This window comes from Ovis canadensis, chromosome 2, assembly GCF_042477335.2.
Source record: "Ovis canadensis isolate MfBH-ARS-UI-01 breed Bighorn chromosome 2, ARS-UI_OviCan_v2, whole genome shotgun sequence".
Lineage (NCBI taxonomy): Eukaryota > Metazoa > Chordata > Mammalia > Artiodactyla > Bovidae > Ovis > Ovis canadensis.
Genome location: NC_091246.1, coordinates 226062287 through 226081633, shown reverse-complemented (window position 1 = coordinate 226081633; position 19347 = coordinate 226062287). Strand labels below are relative to the sequence as shown.

The 19347-nt window shown below is 42.0% G+C and overlaps 2 protein-coding genes across 7 annotated transcripts in view; both read right to left on the bottom strand.

Annotated features, from left to right (window-relative positions):
• TTLL4 (tubulin tyrosine ligase like 4) overlaps positions 1–10183 on the bottom strand; it is a 33177-nt gene extending 22994 nt beyond the window's left edge. For 3 of the 4 annotated variants that reach the window (XR_011254026.1, XR_011254028.1, XM_069574539.1), the window contains exon 1: positions 9882–10139. The gene's annotated coding sequence lies outside the window, so the exon portion shown is untranslated. Of the gene's footprint in view, positions 1–9881 lie in introns of all 4 variants that reach the window. The other variant, XM_069574537.1, reaches the window with a different exon arrangement.
• A 7467-nt stretch (positions 10184–17650) lies between these two features.
• The window catches only part of STK36 (serine/threonine kinase 36), a 31392-nt gene continuing 29695 nt past the window's right edge, over positions 17651–19347 (bottom strand). For all 3 annotated transcript variants that reach the window (XM_069574531.1, XM_069574532.1, XM_069574533.1), the window contains exon 27: positions 17651–18002. In XM_069574531.1, the coding sequence (XP_069430632.1) occupies positions 17859–18002 (144 nt within the window). In that variant the 3' untranslated portion in view covers positions 17651–17858. The remainder of the gene's footprint in view (positions 18003–19347) is intronic.

Genomic DNA, 19347 nt, shown 5'->3' with positions numbered 1-19347 from the left:
ATATTCCATTGTGTCTATGTACCACATCTTTCTTATCCGATGGACATCTAGGTTGCTTCCATGTCCTGGCTATTATAAACAGTGCTGCCATGAACATTGGGGTTCACCTGTCTCTTTCAGTTCTGGTTTCCTTGGTGTGCATGCCTAGCAGTGGGATTGCTGAGTCATACAGCAGTTCTATTTCCAGTTTTTAAAGGAATTTCCACACTGTTCTCCACAGTGGCTGTACTAGTTTGCATTCCCACCAACAGTGTAAGAAGGTATCCTTTCCTCCACACCCTCTCCAGCATTTATTGTTTGTAGACTTTTTGATAGCAGCCATTCTGACCGGTATGAAATGGTACCTCATTGTGGTTTTGATTTGCATTTCTCTGATAATAAGTGCTGTTTGGCATCTTTTCATGTGTTTGCTAGCCATCTGTATGTCTTCTTTGGAGAAATGTCTGCTTAGTTCTTTGGCCCATTTTTTGATTGGGTTATTATTTTGCTGGTACTGAGCTGCAGGAGCTGCTTGTATATTTTTAAAATTCTTTCAGTTGCTTCATTTACTATTATTTTCTCCCATTCTGAAAACTATCTTTTCACCTTGCTTACAGTTTCCTTCGTTGTGGAAAAGTTTTTAAGTTTAATTAGGTCCCATTTGTTTATTTTTGCTTTTATTTCCATTACTCTGGGAAGTGGGTCATAGAGGATCCTGCTGTGATTTATGTCAGAGTGTTTTGCCTATGTTTTCCTCTTGGAGTTTTATAGTTTCTGGTTTTACATTTAGATCTTTAATCCATTTTGAGTTTATTTTTGTGTATAGTGTTAGAAAGTGTTCTAGTTTCATTCTTTTACAGATGGTTGACCAGTTTTTCCAGCACCACTTGTTAAAGAGATTGTCTTTTCTCCATTGCATATTCTTGCCTCCTTTGTCGAAGATAAGGTGTCCACAGGTGCGTGGATTTATCTCTGGGCTTTCTGTTTTGTTCTATTGATCTATATTTCTGTCTTTGTGCCAGTACCATAATGTCTTGATGACTGTGGCTTTGTAGTAAAGCCTGAAGTCAGGCAGGTTGATTCTTCCAGTTCCATTCTTCTTTCTCAAGACTGCTTTGGCTATTCAAGGTTTTTAGTATTTCCATACAAATTGTGAAATTATTTGTTCTAGCTCTATGAAAAATACTGTTGGTAGCTTGATAGAGATTGCATTGAATCTATAGATTACTTTGGGTAGTATACCCATTTTCACTATATTGATTCTTCCGATCCATGAACACATTTCTCCATCTGTTTGTGTCTTCTTTGACTTCTTTCATCAGTGTTTTATAGTTTTCTATACATAGCTCTTTCTATACATAGGTTTCTTCAGATAGAAGAATAGCAAGAAGAGATACGAAAGCCTTCCTCAGTGATCAATGCAAAGAAATAGAGGAAAACAACAGAATGGGAAAGACTAGAGATCTCTTCAAAAACATTAGAGATACCAAGGGAACATTTCATGCAAAGATGGGCTCAATAAAGCAAAGGAATGGTATGGACCTAATAGAAGCAGAAGATATTCAGAAGAGGTAGCAAGAGTACACAGAAAACTGTACAAAAAAGATCTTCACGACCCGGATAATCATGATGGTGTGATCACTCATCTAGAGCCAGACATCTTGGAATGTGAAGTCAAGTGGGCCTTAGAAAGCATCACTACAAACAAAGCTAGTGGAGGTGATGGAATTCCACTGGAGCTATTTCAAATCCTGAAAGATGATGCTGTGAAAGTGCTGTATGTACTCAATATGCCAGCAAATTTGGAAAACTCAGCAGTGGCCACAGGACTGGAAAAGGTCAGTTTTCATTCCAATCTCAAAGAAAAGCAATGCCAAAGAATGCTCAAACTACCGCCCAATTGCGCTCATCTCACATGCTAGTAAAGTAATGCCCCAAATTCTCCAAGCCAGGCTTCAGCAATACGTGAACCGTGAACTCCCTGATGTTCAAGCTGGTTTTAGAAAAGGCAGAGGAACCAGAGATCAAATTGCCAACATCCGCTGGATCATCGAAAAAGCAAGACAGTTCCAGAAAAACCTCTATTTCTGCTTTATTGACTATGCCAAAGCCTTTGACTGTGGATCACAATCAACTGTGGAAAATTCTGAAAGAGATGGGAATACCAGACCACCCAACCTGCCTCTTGAGAAATCTGTATGCAGGTCAGGAAGCAACAGTTAGAACTGGACATGGAACATCAGACTGGTTCCAAATAGGAAAAGGAGTGTGTCAAGGCTGTATATTGTCACCCTGCTTATTTAACTTATATGCAGAGTACATCATGAGAAATGCTGGACTGGAAGAAACACAAGCTGGAATCAAGACTGCTGGGAGAAATATCAACAACCTCAGATATGCAGATGACACCACCCTTATGGCAGAAAGTGAAAAGGAGCTAAAAAGCCTCTTGATGAAAGTGAAAGAGGAGAGTGAAAAATTTGGCTTAAAGCTCAACATTCAGAAAACGAAGATCATGGCATCCAGTCCCATCACTTCATGGGAAATAGATGGGGAAACAGTGGAAACAGTGTCAGACTTTATTATTTGGGGCTCCAAAATCACTGCAGATGGTGACCACAGCCATGAAATTAAAAGACACTTACTCCTTGGAAGGAAAGTTATGACCAACCTAGATAGTATATTCAAAAGCAGAGACGTTACTTTGCTGACTAAGGTCCATCTAGTCAAGGCTATGGTTTTTCCTGTGGTCATGTATGGATGTGAGAGTTGGACTGTTGAAGAAGGCAGAGCACCGAAGAATTGATGCATTTGAACTGTGGTGTTGGAGAAGACTCTTGAGAGTCCCTTGGACTGCAAGGAGATCCAACCAGTCCATTCTGAAGGAGATCAGCCCTGGGATTTCTTTGGAAGGAATGATGCTAAAGCTGAAATTCCAGTACTTTGGCCATCTCATGCTAAGAGCTGACTCATTGGAAAAGACTCTGATGCTGGGAGGGATTGGGGGCAGGAGGATAAGGGGACAACAGAGGATGAGATGGCTGGATGGCATCACAGACTCGATGGACATGAGTCTGAGTGAACTCCAGGAGTTGGTGATGGACAGGGAGGCCTGGCGTGCTGCAATCATGGGGTCGCAAAGAGTCAGACGCGATTGAGCAACTGAACTGATTCCTAAGTATTTTATTCTTTCCATAGCAATGGTGAATGGAATTGTTTCCTTAATTACTCTGTTTTCTCATTGTTAGTGTATAGGAATGCAACAGATTTCTGTGTATTAGTTTTATATCCTGCAACTTTACTATATTCATTGATTAGTTCTAGTACTTTTCTGGTGATGCCTTTGGTTTTCTATGTAGAGGATCATGTCATTTGCAAACAGTGAGAGTTTTACTTCTTTTCCAATCTGGATTCCTTTTATTTCTTTTTCTTCTCTGATTGCTGTGGCTAAAACTTCCAAAACTATGTTGAATAGTAGTGGTGAGAGTGGGCACCCTTGTCTTGTTCCTGACTTTAGGGGAAATGCTTTCAATTTTTCACCATTGAGGATAATGTTTGCTGTGGGTTTATCATATATGGCTTTTATTATGTTGAGGTTTGTTCCTTCTATGCCTGCTTTCTGGAGGGTTATCATAAATATGTTGAATTCTGTCAAAGACTTTCTTTGCATCTATTGAGATAATCATATGGTCTTTATCTTTCAATTTGTTAATGTGGTGTATCACATTGATTTGCAAATACTGAAGAATCCTTGCATCCCTGGGATAAACCCCATTTGGTCATGATGTATCATCTTTTTAATATGTTGTTGGATTCTATTTGCTAAAATTTTGTTGAGGATTTATGCATCTATGTTCATCGGTAATACTGGTCTGTAGTTTTCTTTTTTTGTGGCATCTTTGTCTGGTTTTGGTATTAGGGTGAGGGTGGCCTCATAGAATGAGTTTGGCAATTTACCTTCCTCTGCAATTTTCTGGAAGAGTTTGAGTAGCATAGATGTTAGCTCTTCTCTAAATTTTTGTAGAATTCACCTGTGAAGCCATCTGGTCCTGGGCTTTTGTTTGTTGGAAGATTTTTTATTACAGTTTTGATTTCCATGCTTGTGTTGGGTTTGTTAAGATTTTCTATTTCTTCCTGGTACAGTTTTGGAAGGTTACACTTTTCTAAGAATTCATCCATTTCTTCCAAGTTGTCCATTTTATTGTCATATAGTTGCTGATAATTGTCTCTTATGATGCTTTGTATTTCTGTGTTGTCTGTTGTGATTTCTGCATTTTCATTTCTAATTTTGTTGATTTGATTCTTCTCCTTGGTTAATGGTTTGTCTACTTTATTTATCTTCTCAAAGAACCAGCTTTTAGCTTTGTTGACTTTTGCTATAGTCTCATTTAGTTTTCATTTATTTCTGCCCTAATTTTAATGATTTCTTTCCTTCTAACAACCCTGGGGTTCTTCATTTATTTTTCTAGTTGCTTTAGGGGTAACGTTAGGTTATTTTTCTCGTTTCTTGAGGTAAGCTTGTATTACTGTGAACGTTCTCCTGAGCACTGCTTTTACTGAATCCCATAGGTTTAGCTTTGTCTTGTTTTTGTATCCATTCAGCCAGTCTTTGTCTTTTGGTTGGGGCATTCAACCCATTTACATTTAAGGCAATTATTGATAAGTATGATCCTGTTGCCATTTACTTTGTTGTTTTGGGTTCAAGTTTATAAACCTTTTCTGTGTTTCCTGTCTAGAGAAGATCCTTTAGCATTTGTTGAAGAGCTGGTTTGGTGGTGCTGAATTCTCTGAACTTTTGCTTGTCTGTAAAGCTTGTCATTTCTCCTTCATATTTGAATGAGATCCTTGCTGGGTACAGTAATCTGTGTTGTAGGTTTTTCTCTTTCATCACTTTAAGTATGTCCTGCCATTCCCTTATGGCCTAAAGAGTTTCTATTGAAAGATAAGCTGTAATCCCTATGGGGATCCCCTTGTGTGTTACTTGTTGCTTTTCCCTTGCTGCTTTTAATATTTGCTCTTTGTGTTTGAACTTTGTTAATTTGATTAATATGTCTTGGGGTGTTTCACCTTGGGTTTATCCTGATTGGGACTCTCTGGGTTTCTTGAACTTGAGTGGCTATTTCCTTCCCCATTTTAGGGAAGTTTTCAATTATTATCTTCTCAAGTATTTTCTCATGCCCTTTCTGTCTTCTTCTGGGACTCCTATGATTTGAACGTTAGGGTGTTTAACATTGTCCCAAAGGTCTCTGAGGTTGTCCTCTTTTCTGTTTTTTTCTCTCTCTGCTTCACTTAATTCCACCATTCAATCTTCCACCTCACTTATCCTGTCTTCTGCCTCAGTTATTCTACTGTTGACTCCTTCCAGAGTGCTTTTGATCTCCGTTATTGCATTATGCATAACTGATTGACTCTTTTTTATTTCTTCTAGGTCCTTGTTAAACATTTCTTGCATGTTCTTAATCCTTGTCTCTAGTCTATTTATCTGTAACTCCATTTTGTTTTCAAGATTTAAGATCATCTCTACTATTATTATTCTGAATTCTTTTTCTGGTAGACTCCCTATCTCCTACTCTTGTATTTGGTTTGGTGGGCATTTATCATGTTCCTTTACCTGCTGAATTTTTCTCTGCCTTTATATTTTGTTTAGATTGCTGTATTTGGGTTGGCCTTTCTGTAGGCTGTAAGTTTGTGATTCCTCTGTTTTGTGGAGCTTGCTCCCTGTGGGTGAGGTTGGTCTAGTGGCTTGTCAAGCTTTCCTGACTGGTTAGAGGAGCTTGCGTCTGTGTTCTGGTGGGTGAACTGGATCTCTTCTCTCTGGAGTGCAATAAAGTGTCCAGTAGTAAGTTTTGGGGTGTCTATGGGTTTGGCATGGCTTTGGGCAGCCTGTATTTTAACGCTCAGGGCTGTGTTCCTGCATTGCTGGAGAATTAGCAAGGTATGTCTTGCTCTGGAACTTGTTGGCTCTTAGGTGGAGCTTGGTTTCAGTGTAGGTATGGAGGCTTTTGGATGAGCTCCTGTCTATTAATGTTCCCTGGAATCAGGAGTTCTCTGGTGTTCTCAAGTTTTGGAGTTAAGCCTCCTGCCTCTGGCTTTCAGTCTTACAGTAGCCTCAAGACTTCTCCATCCACACAGCACAAATGATAAAACATCTAGGTTAATGGTGAAAAGATCCTCCAAAGTGAGGAACACCCAGAGAGGTTCACAAAGTTACATGGAGAAGAGGGAGGAGGGAGATAGAGGTTACCAGGAGAAGAGGGGGAGTCAAAACGGAAGAGAGCAACCTAGCCAGTAATCAATTCCCTATGCATTCTCCACAGTCTAGAACACCCAGAGAGGTTCACGGAGTTGCACAGAGAAGAGAAAAGGGAGGAAGGAGATAGAGGTGATCAGGTGGAGAAGAGGGGGGAGTCAAAAGGGGAAAGACCAATCTAGCCAGTAATCAGTTCCCTAAGTGTTCTCCACAGCCCAGAACACCCAGAGAGATTCAGAGTTAAGCAGAGAAGAGAAGGGGGAGGGAGGAGATAGAGGTGACCTGGGGGAGAAAAGGGAGAGTCAAAGGGGAGAGAGCAATCAAACCAGTAATCACACCCCTAAGTGAAAAAAGATACTGAAGATTAGATTCTTAAAGGTACAAAATTGATAACAAATACCAAAAAGCAAAGATTAAAAATCTAGAGGTTAGACTCTCAAAAATACAATGTTAAAAATACAAAAACAAAATCAATCACAAAAATTATAAAATATATATATATATGAAACTTGCTTTAAAATGCAGTCTTTTTTTGCAAGGTAATGGTAAGTTATAAAAATGAAAATTAAAGGAGTAATAGAGAATTTAAAAACAAAAAAATGGTAATAGTAAAAATATATCTAGGAATTTCTCTGGAGCTGTTGTGGGCAGTGTGGGGTCAGTTCAGTTTCAGATAGTTTCTTGTTCTAGCTTGTACTTGTTCTCGAGATCTAATTGGCCCCTTCCAATGCTTAGTCAATGTTAACTAAACGGTTTTACTCTGTTGCACCTGTCACTTTCAGAATGGTTTCCTTGTTTATTTTGGCTTCCTCTTTTTGCAAGTCTCTTCAGTGTCTAATTTCCGCTCTGACACAAAGGGGCAAAGGTGGCCACTTATTTAGGCTCACTTGTTTAGTTGTATTGTGGGGAGGGAGGAACACTACAAACAAATATCACTGGTGTGTGTGGGGAGTGCTCGCAGTGTATGGACCACACTGGGTTTGCCCCAGCTCACTGCAGCGTGTGCTTTCCAGGTCTACACTGCTCAGGCACCAGGTTGCTCTGCAGGGGTACTGTCCAAAGTGGGCCCTGAATTTCGCGCACTTCCCAGGTCTAAGCTGCTCAGGTTCAGGTTCTCAGCTACTCCGCAAGGGCAGACTCAGTTGGGCGTGCATCTTGTGCCCGTCCCAGGTCCGAGCAGCTCAGGTGACCAGGTGATTGGCGAGCACACTGTCCCAGATGGGCCATGTGTTTTAATCACCTCCCTAGTCCAGCCACTCCGTTTCCCAGGTGCGTAGCAAGAGCACCGTCTCAGGTGTGCCATGTCTCCTCTGGGGAGATGATCTCAGGCTGCGACCCTCCTGGCAGAGGTCAACCATCTAGGATCCCAGGAAGACGTGGTTACCAACTGGGAGCCTGCTCGCAGTTTGGTGGAGGATGCCAGTCTCTGGGGCCAAGATTGCCCCTTGCCTTCTGGCTCTGGATGTCACACACCTGCCTCTCTGCCTCTGGTTGGGGAAGAAGCCTGTACGCAGCCAGCTAGCTCTCCTTTGGTATTTGCTCAATCCTCTGTTCTATGATCCGGTCAGGCTGCAGGTTGGGTTAGGTTAGAGCCTTTCGCGGTAGTTTTTTTTTCCCTCTCTGGCTATCCCACAGTTTGTGTTGCTATCCCACGTTAGCTCCCTCAGATTGCCCTCAGGGCATTCTGGCCCAGTCCTTACCCTAAAGCATGCAGCCCGAGCCTCCCTGTCCAGCCCCCCGGTGGCTGGTGTCGGATGCATGCCTACGACTAGGCTACCTCTCCGCTGGGAGTTGCGGTTAGGCGCCTATTCTGTGGGTTTTTTTTTTTTTCCTCCCGGTTATGTCACGCTCTGAGATTCCAAAACTGCCCACAGACCCACCAATGAGAGGGTTTCCTGCTGTTTGGAAACTTCTCCTCCTTCACGACTCCCTTCCCAGGACAGATCTCCATCCCTAACTCTTTTGTCTCTTTTTCTGTTTTATATTTTGTCCTACCTCCTTTCGAAGAGAATGGGCTGCCTTTCTGGGTGCCTGGTGTCCTCCGCCAGCATTCAGAAGTTGTTTTGTGGAAGTTGCTCAGCATTCAAATGATCTTTCCATGAATTTGTGGGAGAGAAAGTGGTCTCCCTGTCCTATTCCTCCGCCATATTGGGACCGCCCCCAACCTGAAGTTTTTATACACAGAATAACACACTATAGTAATATTTGGAAGCCTAAGAGATATGACACTCTCTATCCCTTTTTTTGTAAGGTCAGTTTTAGAAGAGTTCATTTGGAAACTAAGGATCTGGAAATTGATTCTTCTAAAACTGCATGTGGGGCTTCACTTGTTTTCCAGTGCTTGAGACTGAGCTTCCACTGCAACGGGACTCGAGTTTGATTTCTGGTCAGAAAGATTCCCTGAAGAAAGAAATGGCAACCCACTCTGGTATTCTTGCCTGGAATATCCCACGGACAGAGGAGCCTGGCAGGCTACAGTCCACCGGGCAGCAAAGAGTGGGATAGAATTGAGCAGGAAAGTTCCCTCCAAACCCAGCTCAGGTCTGTCAGACTGTTTCCAGTTCTCTTTTCAGGCCTTGCTGTATCTTTACTAAAGCTACTTTGTATCTGGAAGGTCCTCTCACCTCTTTATTCCCAGAAAACATTTGATGATTTTTCAATGCTACATTAAGTCCAATCAATAAAGAGCTGGTAACTTTGGGGAACTAAGGGGGGGGGTGGTTTTCATACAAACAGTACCTCAGTATTTATTGCAAATGACTAAAGATAGAACACTTTCCCAAAGGGTTCCCCTGCTACTTGTTGACTGCCTAAATCAACAGGTAATTAAGTTAAGGAAGATGGAATCTGGAGTATCTGAGTAGGTAGGAGTAACTCGCCAAGGAAGGAAGGATTAAAACATTTCCTAGATGCACAATGGAAATGTGAAGATAATAGAGTTTTCCAAATAAATTTGGGTTAAATATTTTTCTAACGTTCTATTAGAACACACCACACAATATGACAAACGCTGTTTACTGCTTAAAATTTCCCCTAAACTCTGTGCAAACACGCCTGCCGTGTGCACGCCTGTATCCCCCAGTGCCTTCCATAATACCCTGGCTGACTAAGTATTTGTCGATGCTTATTAAAAATTGTTGAATGATTAAAGGAAGTAATAGATTGATGAACACATGAAGAGTTAAATTCTCTACAGTTAAGGAAAGTATTTCTCTACAGACAGTGAAGATGGGGAAGTTAAAAGCGGGGTATTCATGTTAAATTCAGCCGTGAGGCCTGAGAGGAGCTTGGGCTCACACTAAAGCGAGGGGAATTTAAACTACGGCGGGGCGGGAAAGGAAGCGGAGGCCTAGGGTGAAAATATGCTGCAGGGTTCGGGAAACCAGAGGAGCGGCGACCAAGTTCACTGGGCGCGGCGGGAAAGGGGGCAAGAAAGGGTGCAGAGGGGTTCCGACGAGGCGCGAAGACCTGGCAGGGTAGGAGGCCGCGGATCCCTCTCTTCCCAGGTGATGGAGAGGTGGCTGGCAGGAAGTAGGGCTGGACCGGAGCAGCCAGAGGGCTGGAGGCCGCGTCAAAAGGCCCGGGGCAGAAGAAGGGGCGGGAGAGTCGAGCCGGCAGAGGGTCGTTGCCCCGGCTCCGCGGCCACACTCACCCAGCGGACGCAGCTTCGCCGCGGCTGGGCGCCGGCTCCGCGCTGCTTCCTCCCTCGGCCTGCGGGCGAGCTGGCGGCCTCAGGCGCCCCTAGCAACCACGCACGGCCACGCGACCCGCGCTCTCAGCCGCCGGCGCGGCTGCCACCAAACACGCACTGCGCGCGCCCCCAGCGGACGCACCGAGGGCCTGAAGGGGCGATCCCAGCGGGAGGGACGCAGGCGCGCGGAATCTCGGGGCTTATGGAGCTTGGAAAGGCGGTGGTCACAGGGCTCGCGCAAGCGCAGCCGCTTCAACGCGGGTGGGACTCGCACAGCGGCATTCTGGGAGATGTAGTCTCGAGGTTAAAGCCCTGAAAGTCTACGTTCTGGCACGCCAGGACCCTGTATACTTTGATTCTACCTAACCCCTATGGACTCTTTCTTTGGCCGTGCCTTAATTCGCTCCTCTAAAACCAAAGAACTCAGACTTCATTAAATAATTTTCTTGTAGCACTTTCCAATTAAAAGCCTTTCAGTTTGACCCCAGGAAAGAAGAGATCGCCAGATTCGCTATGCTTCGCTCTACCTACCTTCCCCTAACCCCAATCCAAGCAGTAGGCTCCAATTAAAATCACCTGCTTTCTGAGCTTCAAGTGTGAACATTAGCAAACACTGACTCAATTAATTATCTCCCCAGACAAGATAGATAGTGCCCCCTCAGACTCATATGTCCCTGGTTCTAACGAATTCAGAGATCTCAAAAGAATTGGAGGGCGAAAAGAGCTTTTCTAAATAGTCTGCTACAGAAATAATAGGAACAATAAGAGATGAAACTAATTTAAGGAAACCAATCCGAGCCACAGCAAAGATGCTTAATAAATAATTGATTCAGGCAACAGTCATTGATCAGCTATAAATTATATCTCATGATGTGATGCAATTTGAACTACACAGTAACACTAGGAAGTAGTATATTTTTGTCTAAAAATCAGTTGAATCTGAATTCAATCAAGCTTTTAGCTCCAACTTCCAGTTTATAGGAAATAAAGAGAAACAGTGTCACAAGAAGGCCATCTAACAAATCCAGAATGTAGGCCAATGTATAGAGGAATGACCTCATTTCTTCAACATATTTAGAGTATAAAAAATGAGTGAGGTTTCCTATGTTGTAAGATACTTAAGAGACATAATCACATCAATGAGTGGACCTTGTTTAGATACTGATTCAAATAAGCCAACTGCAATTGTCTTTTGAGACAATAGAGAAATCTGAATATAGACAGGGGACATTAAGAACATAGATAACGTTAAGAAATCATTATTAAGTTTTTTTAGTTAGTTTACTGAATGGTGACAACCCCCCTCCCCCCAATATATCCTTGTCTTAATTCTAGGAACCTGTAAATATTACCTTATTTGGCAAAATATGTGATTAATGATTTTGAGATGATCTTGAAAGGATTAAGGAATTTTCCTGGATTATCTGAATGGGCCCTAAATCCAATAAGAAGAATCCCTAGGGAGGCAGAAAGAGATGGGAGAGACACAGAGAAGACAAAGAAAAAAGAAAGAGGCAACTTGTGACCAAGAAGGTAGCAATCAGAGCAAAGTAGAATGCCTGGGGGCACCAGAAGGTGGAAGAGACAAGAATGGATTCTTCCTTAGAATCTTCTGAGGAAATGGGGTTCTTCAGACAGACTGATTTCAGAATTCCGGCTTCTAGAACCATGAGAGAATTTGTTGTTTTAAGTCACCAAAGTTGTGGTAATCTGTTGGCAGCCACAGGATGGATACTGTGACATTATTTAAGAAGATATCCTTATTTTTTACCAGATACTTTAAGGTATTAAACGTCATGATGCCAAGGAGTTGCTTTTGTGTGTGTGTGTGTGTTTGTGTGTGTGATGATGCCAAGGAGTTGCTTTTGTGTATGTGTGTGTGTTTGTGTGCTTTAAAATACTACAGCAAACACTGGAGCAGCAATGAGCACACCTAACACCTAGGTCTTAGTTTCTAATATCACTCCATTACCAGGAACCAGGGCTTCCCTAGTGGTAAAGAATCCACCTGCAATATGGGAGACCTGGGTTCAATCCCTGGGTTGGGAAGAGTCCCTGGAGAAGATAATGGCAACCTACTCCAGTATTATGGCCTGGAAAATCCCATTGACAGAGGAGCCTGGCGGGCTACAGTCCATACGGTCTCAATGAGTTGGACATGACTGAGCGATTAAGCACACCAGGAACCAGGGCTCCTCCGAGAAATGGCTGATTCTAGGACTAGGGCAGGAAATACACAAAATGAGCTGGAAGCACCTGGTAGTGCTAGAAAGAAAGTGTTACCAAAACAAACCAAAACAACAGACTGGTGGGAAGATGTAACAGGAGCTAACTGAAAGAACTCCCAATGACCCAAGTTGGAACAATTTGAGCAATAAAATTAAAGGAACAGTGCTTTTATAACCCAAAGCATGAAACAAATATCCATGAGTCACTGGTATAAATAAATGGTTGAGGACTCCCCTGGTGGCTCAGTGGTGACTCCTGCCTACCAATGCAGGAGACATGGGTTTGATCCTTGGTCCAGGAAGATCCCACATGCTGCAGAGCAACTAAGGCCTTGTGCCACGACTGCTGAGCCCATGTGCTCTAGAGCACATGCCCTGCAACAAGAGAAGCCACCGCAATGAGAAACTCACTCACTGCAACTAGAGAAAGTTTGCATGCAGCAATGAAGAACCAATGAAGCCAAAAATAAATAAAATTTAAAAATAAATAAATGGTTGAATGTGTTCACAAATGTGATAAAGAGCCAAATCTCCTATGCAAAAAAAATTAAAGGAAAAAATGTAGATATTTAGCCCTAAAAGTGGGGAAGCATAACCCACATTCCTTAAGTTTGGGCTGTGCAGAGTGACTTCTTTTCAAAGAGTACAGTATGGAAAGGGGGGTAGCGTAAGGCAAAGGTAGTAACAGTAGAAAAATCTGACAAACATCACTTCAGCCAGGTGATCAAGGTCAACATCATGTAGATAGTATATGCCCTTGATAGATGATGAAAATGGCATTTTGCTTTTGTGATTTTCCTCCCCAAAACTCATAACCCCAGTCCAGTCGTGAGAAACATCAGGCAAATTGCAATAGAGGAGCATCCTGCAAAATGCATGACCAGTACTTCTCAAAATTGTCAAGGTTATCAAAAACTAGATATTTCTAAAGAAACTCTTATAGCCAGAGGAGCCCAAGGAAACAACTAAATGATGTGTAATGAGATCCTGGAACAGAAAAAGGACACTGAGTAACAATTAAGGAACTCTGAATAAAATGCAGGTTTTAGTTGATAATACAGTTCACCCTTAAACAATGTTTGAACCACATGAATTCACTTATTTGTGAATCTTTTTCAGTAAATACATACTACGGTACTGCATAGTACACAGTTGATTGAACCCTCAGGTATGGAGGGCTGACTATAAAGTTATACTCAGATTTTCAACTGTGTGGGGGTAACAGCCCCCACAAGCCCTAAGTTTTTCAAGGGTCGACTGTGTATCAATGTTGATTCCACTAATTGTAACAAATATATCAAAGTAATGTAAGATGCTAATAGGGGAAATTATGTATAGATAGAGGCAAGGTATAATATATGAACTTTCTGTATTATCTGCTCAATTTTTCTGTAAATCTAAAACTGTTCTAAAATATAAAGTCTTTATATATAACCCTAAAAAAAAACCCCAAAAACTAGCAATATAAATTTGCCTAGTCCACCTTAACCAAATCATAGGTGTAACTTCACCAATAATGGAAATAAGTTATATCATCAGCCTCCAGATACAATGTACTAAGAGGACACATCATCACTTACATAGCGTTTCTACCAAAAATGTATAACCAGTATCAAATCACACACACACAAAATCAGATACACCCAAACATCAGATTTACACAAACCACAGAGAAATATCAGACATACTCAAAATATCAATCACGATCATAAAATTAAGGAAGGAATGAGGAATGGTTCTAGATTTGAGGCAAAAGAAATCTCATAACCAAACACAAAGCATGATCTTGGGTTGGAACCTAGACCAGGAGAAAAACTGGTATAAAGAACATTATTGGAACAATTGGGATATGATGGCTGTAGGTTAAATAGTATTATATCAATGTTGAATTTCTTATACTGTGATTATATAAGTAAATATCCTTGATCTTAAGAAATACAAGTCTTGGGGGGTCTGCACTGCATGGCATGCAAGGAAGTTTCCCAACCAGGGATCAAACCTGTGCTCCCTGCACTGGAACTGCAGTCTTAACCACTGGGATGCCAGGGAAGTCCCCAAAAGGCAAGTTTTCTAACAGTAAAGAAGCATGGTATTTACAGCTTAGCCTCATATGGTTCAGAAAAATATGATAAAACCAATTGTGGCAATTTCGTGAATCTGGGTAAAGGGTGTATGAGAATTCTTCACACTGTCCTTATTATTTCCAAAAAATAATTTAAAACTATAGCAATAACAATAAAGAAGACTGAGCACCAAAGAATTGATATTTTTGAATTGTGGTGCTGGAGAAGACTCTTGAGAGTCCCTTGGACAGCAAAGAGATCAAACCAGTCAATCCTAAAGGAAATCAACCCTGAATATTCACTGGAAGGACTGATGTTGAGGGTCAAACTCCAGTACTTTGGCTACCTGATGTGACGAGCTGACTCACTGGAAAAGGTCCTGATGCTGGGAAAGATTGAGGGCAGGAGAGGAAGTGGGTGACAAAGGATGAGATGGTTAGATGGTATCACCAACTCAATATACATGAATTTGAGCAAACTCTGGGAGATAGTGAAGGACAGGGAAGCCTGGTGTGCTACAGTTCATGGGGTCACAAAGAATCAGACACAATTCAGCGACCCAACAACAAATAGCAGTAACAAAATTTAAAATGGAACAGGTAGAACCAGTGTGACAAAATGTTGATAGCAGCTGAATTTGTGAGATCAGGACATGGGTGTTTCACCTGCCATTCTACTTTTTTGTGTTTGAAAACTTTAAGCTCCTTCTTCCCTCCCCAAAAGTTAAAATACATACACCCTTGTATGCACGTATGCTCAGTCGCTTCACTCCTGTCGGACTCTTTGCGACCCTATTGACGTAGCCCACAAGGCTCCTCTGTCCATGGGATTCTCCAGGTAAGAATATTGGAGTGGGTTGCCATTTCCTTCATGTATGCATGTAAAAGAAGCACAAATCCTCAAGCCTTCCAGACATTCTCTAAATCCCAGGCACCACTTAGACTTCACTCCAAATCCCCTCAGCACTGTGATAACTGCTGGGTGTAAAACTGTTTACATATTTCTAATCCTCTAGATTGTAAACTCACAGGGATGGGAAATATTTTCTTATTATGCTTCCTCTAAACTGATTATTGTTTGATACAATACATAGCCTAGAAAGTTTTTACGTAAATGTGACTTCTCTACGTTAAATTGTTTATGTATCAGATAAGCAAGATAGTTCAAGCTAGTATTTAACAAATTATTTGGAAAAGGCAAACAATTCTTTTACAAGGTAATTTCCCCTTCGTTTATCTTTTAAGAAAAAAATATCCAGATTTAAAGACACAATACTGTTTACATATTTGTCTTAATGTAGACAGGCCTTAGGGAAGTACTATGGTTTTGATAAAACCAAAAACCCAAAAGCTCTAATTTGTTAGCGATAAAAGTACTCAAAGATCAGAAAAAAAAAAAAAAGTACTCAAAGTAATCAAAGTATTCATGGATAGCATTATATGCTGTCCAGGATTTGTTTTACAATACTCAAGTAAAAAAGAGGATAAGGTAGCTACTGAAGTGGCGATGGCATTCACTGAAATAATCTTTTTGTGTGTACCTTCGAAAATTTCCAACTAATAGACATAATATATTCAAAATTAAACTTGAGTTTCCCTACCCACTACCACTCCACTAATGGCCTTCCCCATTTCAGTTAACAGGAATTCCATCCTTCCAACTTTTCAGGCCAAAAAGTCATTCTTGACTGCTTTCTTTTGTTACATTCTCACATCCATTCAGTCCAGAAAATTTATTTTCTCCCTGTTCAGAATATATTCAAAATCTGGCTACTTTTTACCATTCCATTGGCACCACCCCAGTCCAGGACACCATTATCTCACAGGAGGAGTATTACAAAGCCTCCTAAGTACTCCCCCTACTTCGCATCCTCCCCATTCCTCTGTCCATTCATACCGCCAGAATGAAGGGCAATCTTCTAGAACATAAGGTAGATCTTAGAACTCCTCTGATCAAACTCTAATAGATCCCTGCTCTGTGTAAAGTACAAGGTCTGCAAGGCCTACATCTGGTCCCCATTACCTTCCTGTCCTCATTTCCTACGATTCTGCCCCTTCTTCACGTCTTTCATCCAAAACGGCCTCCTCACAGCTCCTCCAGCACTCCAGGCACACTTCCATCTCAGGGCCTTTGAAGACCATTCTCCCTGCATAGTTGTTCCCCTGAGAGAGCTGTACTGCTTCGTTCAAATGTTTTTGTTCAAACGTCACCTTGTAAGTAAGGCCTACCCTAGCTATCCAACTCAGCTCTCCTCATCCCCTTCTTCCTGCTTTACATTTCTCTGGAGCTTTTATCACATTCCTACATACTAAACAATTCACTCATTTTAATAAGCTCTCTATCTCCCTGACCAGAATGGAAAGTCTCTGACAAACAAGCACTGTTTTACCTCCAATGCCTAGAATAGTATCTGGCATATAGAAAGGATTCAATAAATATATGTTGTAGAAAACAGACTGGTGGTTGCCAAGTGGGGAGGGGTGTGGGAAAGGGTTGGGTTGGGAGTTTGGGTTTAACAGATGCAAACTGTATATACAGAAAGGTCTCACTACCCTATAGAGCACAAGCAACTATCTTCAACATCCTGTGATAAACCATAATGGAAAAGAATATGAAAAAGAACTGTTGTTCAGTCGTCTCCAACTCTTTGTGACCCCATGGACTGCAGCATGCCAAACTTCCTGGTCCTTCACTGTCTCCCGGAGTCTGCTCAAACTCATATCCATTGAGTCAGTGATGCCATCCAACCATCTCATCCTCAGTTGCCCCCTTCTCCCCCTGCCCTCAATCTTTCCCAGCAAAAGAATATACATATACATATATATATAACCGAGTCACTTTGCTATACAGCAGTAATTAACACAGCATGGTAATTCAACTATATTTCAATAAAAAAATAAATTTAGGGACTTCCCTGGTGGTTTAGTGGTTAAGAATCCGCATTCCAATGCAAGGAACATGAATTCAGTCCCTGGTTGGGGAACTAGGACCCCACATGTGTTGGGGCAACTGAGCTGGCTCATGGCAACTACTGAGCCCACATGCCCCACAACTAGAGAAACGCATGCATCCCCCAAAAAAGATCCTGTGTGCTGCAACCAAGACCCGACACAACCAAATAAATAAATTAAAAATAAATAAATATTGAAAATAAATTTAAAAACAAATTAAATATGTTGAATTGAAATGAAATAACCTGGATAGGAAGAAATTATGGTGGTCTCTAGAAAACATGTTATTTTTGCCGAAATATAAATACAGACAATGGGCAATGAAAATAAGGTCTAAATAAAAGAACCTGCTGGGGAAATTTCAGGAGCTCCAGAAAGGAAGAAAACCTCTCAGGCAGAAGGTGTCCTGGAAGCATGCCCCTGGGGTTAAAAGGCACATTATTGGAGAAAAGACCCTTTGACGTAGAGAAGAAACACATCTCCTCTGGTACCAATAATCATGAAGTTTACTGGTTAAAATCATCCTGAATCTGGGGGAAAGGAGGAGCTTTATACATAAATCTCTTCTAGGTTCTCATTCTCAAATCAGCTGATTGGCGGCTTGTCTGTTTCAGTCTCTTTAGTAGGTGGCTTGTTGAGTAGAAGGAAGGGTTGGCAAAATTAGGGCAACGAAGGTTGGACCCCAGCAAGCTGGGGTCATGTACTGTGTGTTGGCCTCAGGAGGTGGATGAGTTTCCTGCAGTGTTTGGCAGAGGCAGGCCTGGGACTGCTGTGTGGCAGTAACTGATTCCCCAGAGAAAGCAAGGCTAATTTCTCACTGGCGCCCAGGGACACAAGCACCTGTGGGACAGAGAGAGATGACAAAACACGACATGCAGAGTACTCTCATTTGGCCCAGCAATTCCCGCTCTAGAAAAGAAAGCAAAAGAGTACGAGCTCTCAGGGACTCAAAATAGATTATGTGGGAAAAGAAAGATTTTGGAGACAGGAACCACTAGAACCAGACTACTTCCATTCTCTTTGGTCACAGACCATGAAACCAAGGCACCAAAGGACCCATGAACTTGTCCCCAGGAAGAGATAATAAATGCCGCAGCCAGAAGGTGAGACTCCCAACTGTGGATCTAGACCAGTGTGAATTACCACCAAAAATCCCTTTTATTATTTCCCCACACAGACCACAGAAAATTCTGTAGTATATATCATCACCATCCTGTCAAAACTTCTCTTCTGCAAGAACTGCCCAATGCCACCACATGGAGCTATTATAATTTGGGGGTTTAGCTTTATCATGGGCTTCCCTGGTGGTTTAGACAGTAAAGAATCTGCCTACAATGTGGAAGACCTGGGTTCAATCTCTGGGTTGGGAAAATCCCCTGGAGGAGGGCATGGCAACCCACTCCAGTGTTCTTGCCTGGAGAATCCACATGGACAGAGGAACCTGGAGGGCAACAATCCATGGGGTCTCAAAGAGTCGGACATGACTGAGCGACTAAGCACTCACAGCACACAACTTTATCACAGGTAGATGTGTGATTTTCAACTGGGCTGTTTATATACTGAAAATTTAGCAAAAAAAACACAACAGAATAAAGCAGTAACGAGCATGGGCTCTAGGGACAGTCCAATGGTTAAGAGTTCAAGCTTCTACTTCAGGAGCCATGAGTTCAATCAGGAAGGGAACTAAGACCTGGTATTCCAAATGGCATGACAAAAAAGAACACGGGCTCTGAACTCAGACTCTTGAGTTCAAAAGTCCAATCCCACATGTTAGCTATGTGACTGGGACAAGTGATTAAATTCTTTGTGCCTCAGTTTCATTGCCTGCCAAATGAGAAGCATAGCTTAAACCAGATAATGAAGGTAAAATGCTTAGCATGGTACTTTTCATATGGTAAAGCGCTAGAAAAGATAGCATCTTCATGGCCCTCAGAAAAAAACTCTATGCCTCAGCACCTCTAGTCTTCCCTCCCCTTCTCCTGCACAGCCTCCAGAAGAGAGTAACACTGCTCCTTGACAACCCAGGAATTTCCAAGCCCAATGGAGCCCTCTTCAGGCCCCTTCACATCTCCAGGTGGGAGATATTAGGTGAAAAACTCATGTTCAAGTCATGCCCCCTGAGTTTCCTGCTCCCAGAAAAGGAGGCAGCTTGGGTTTCCAGATGTTCCAATTCCTTAAAGACTAT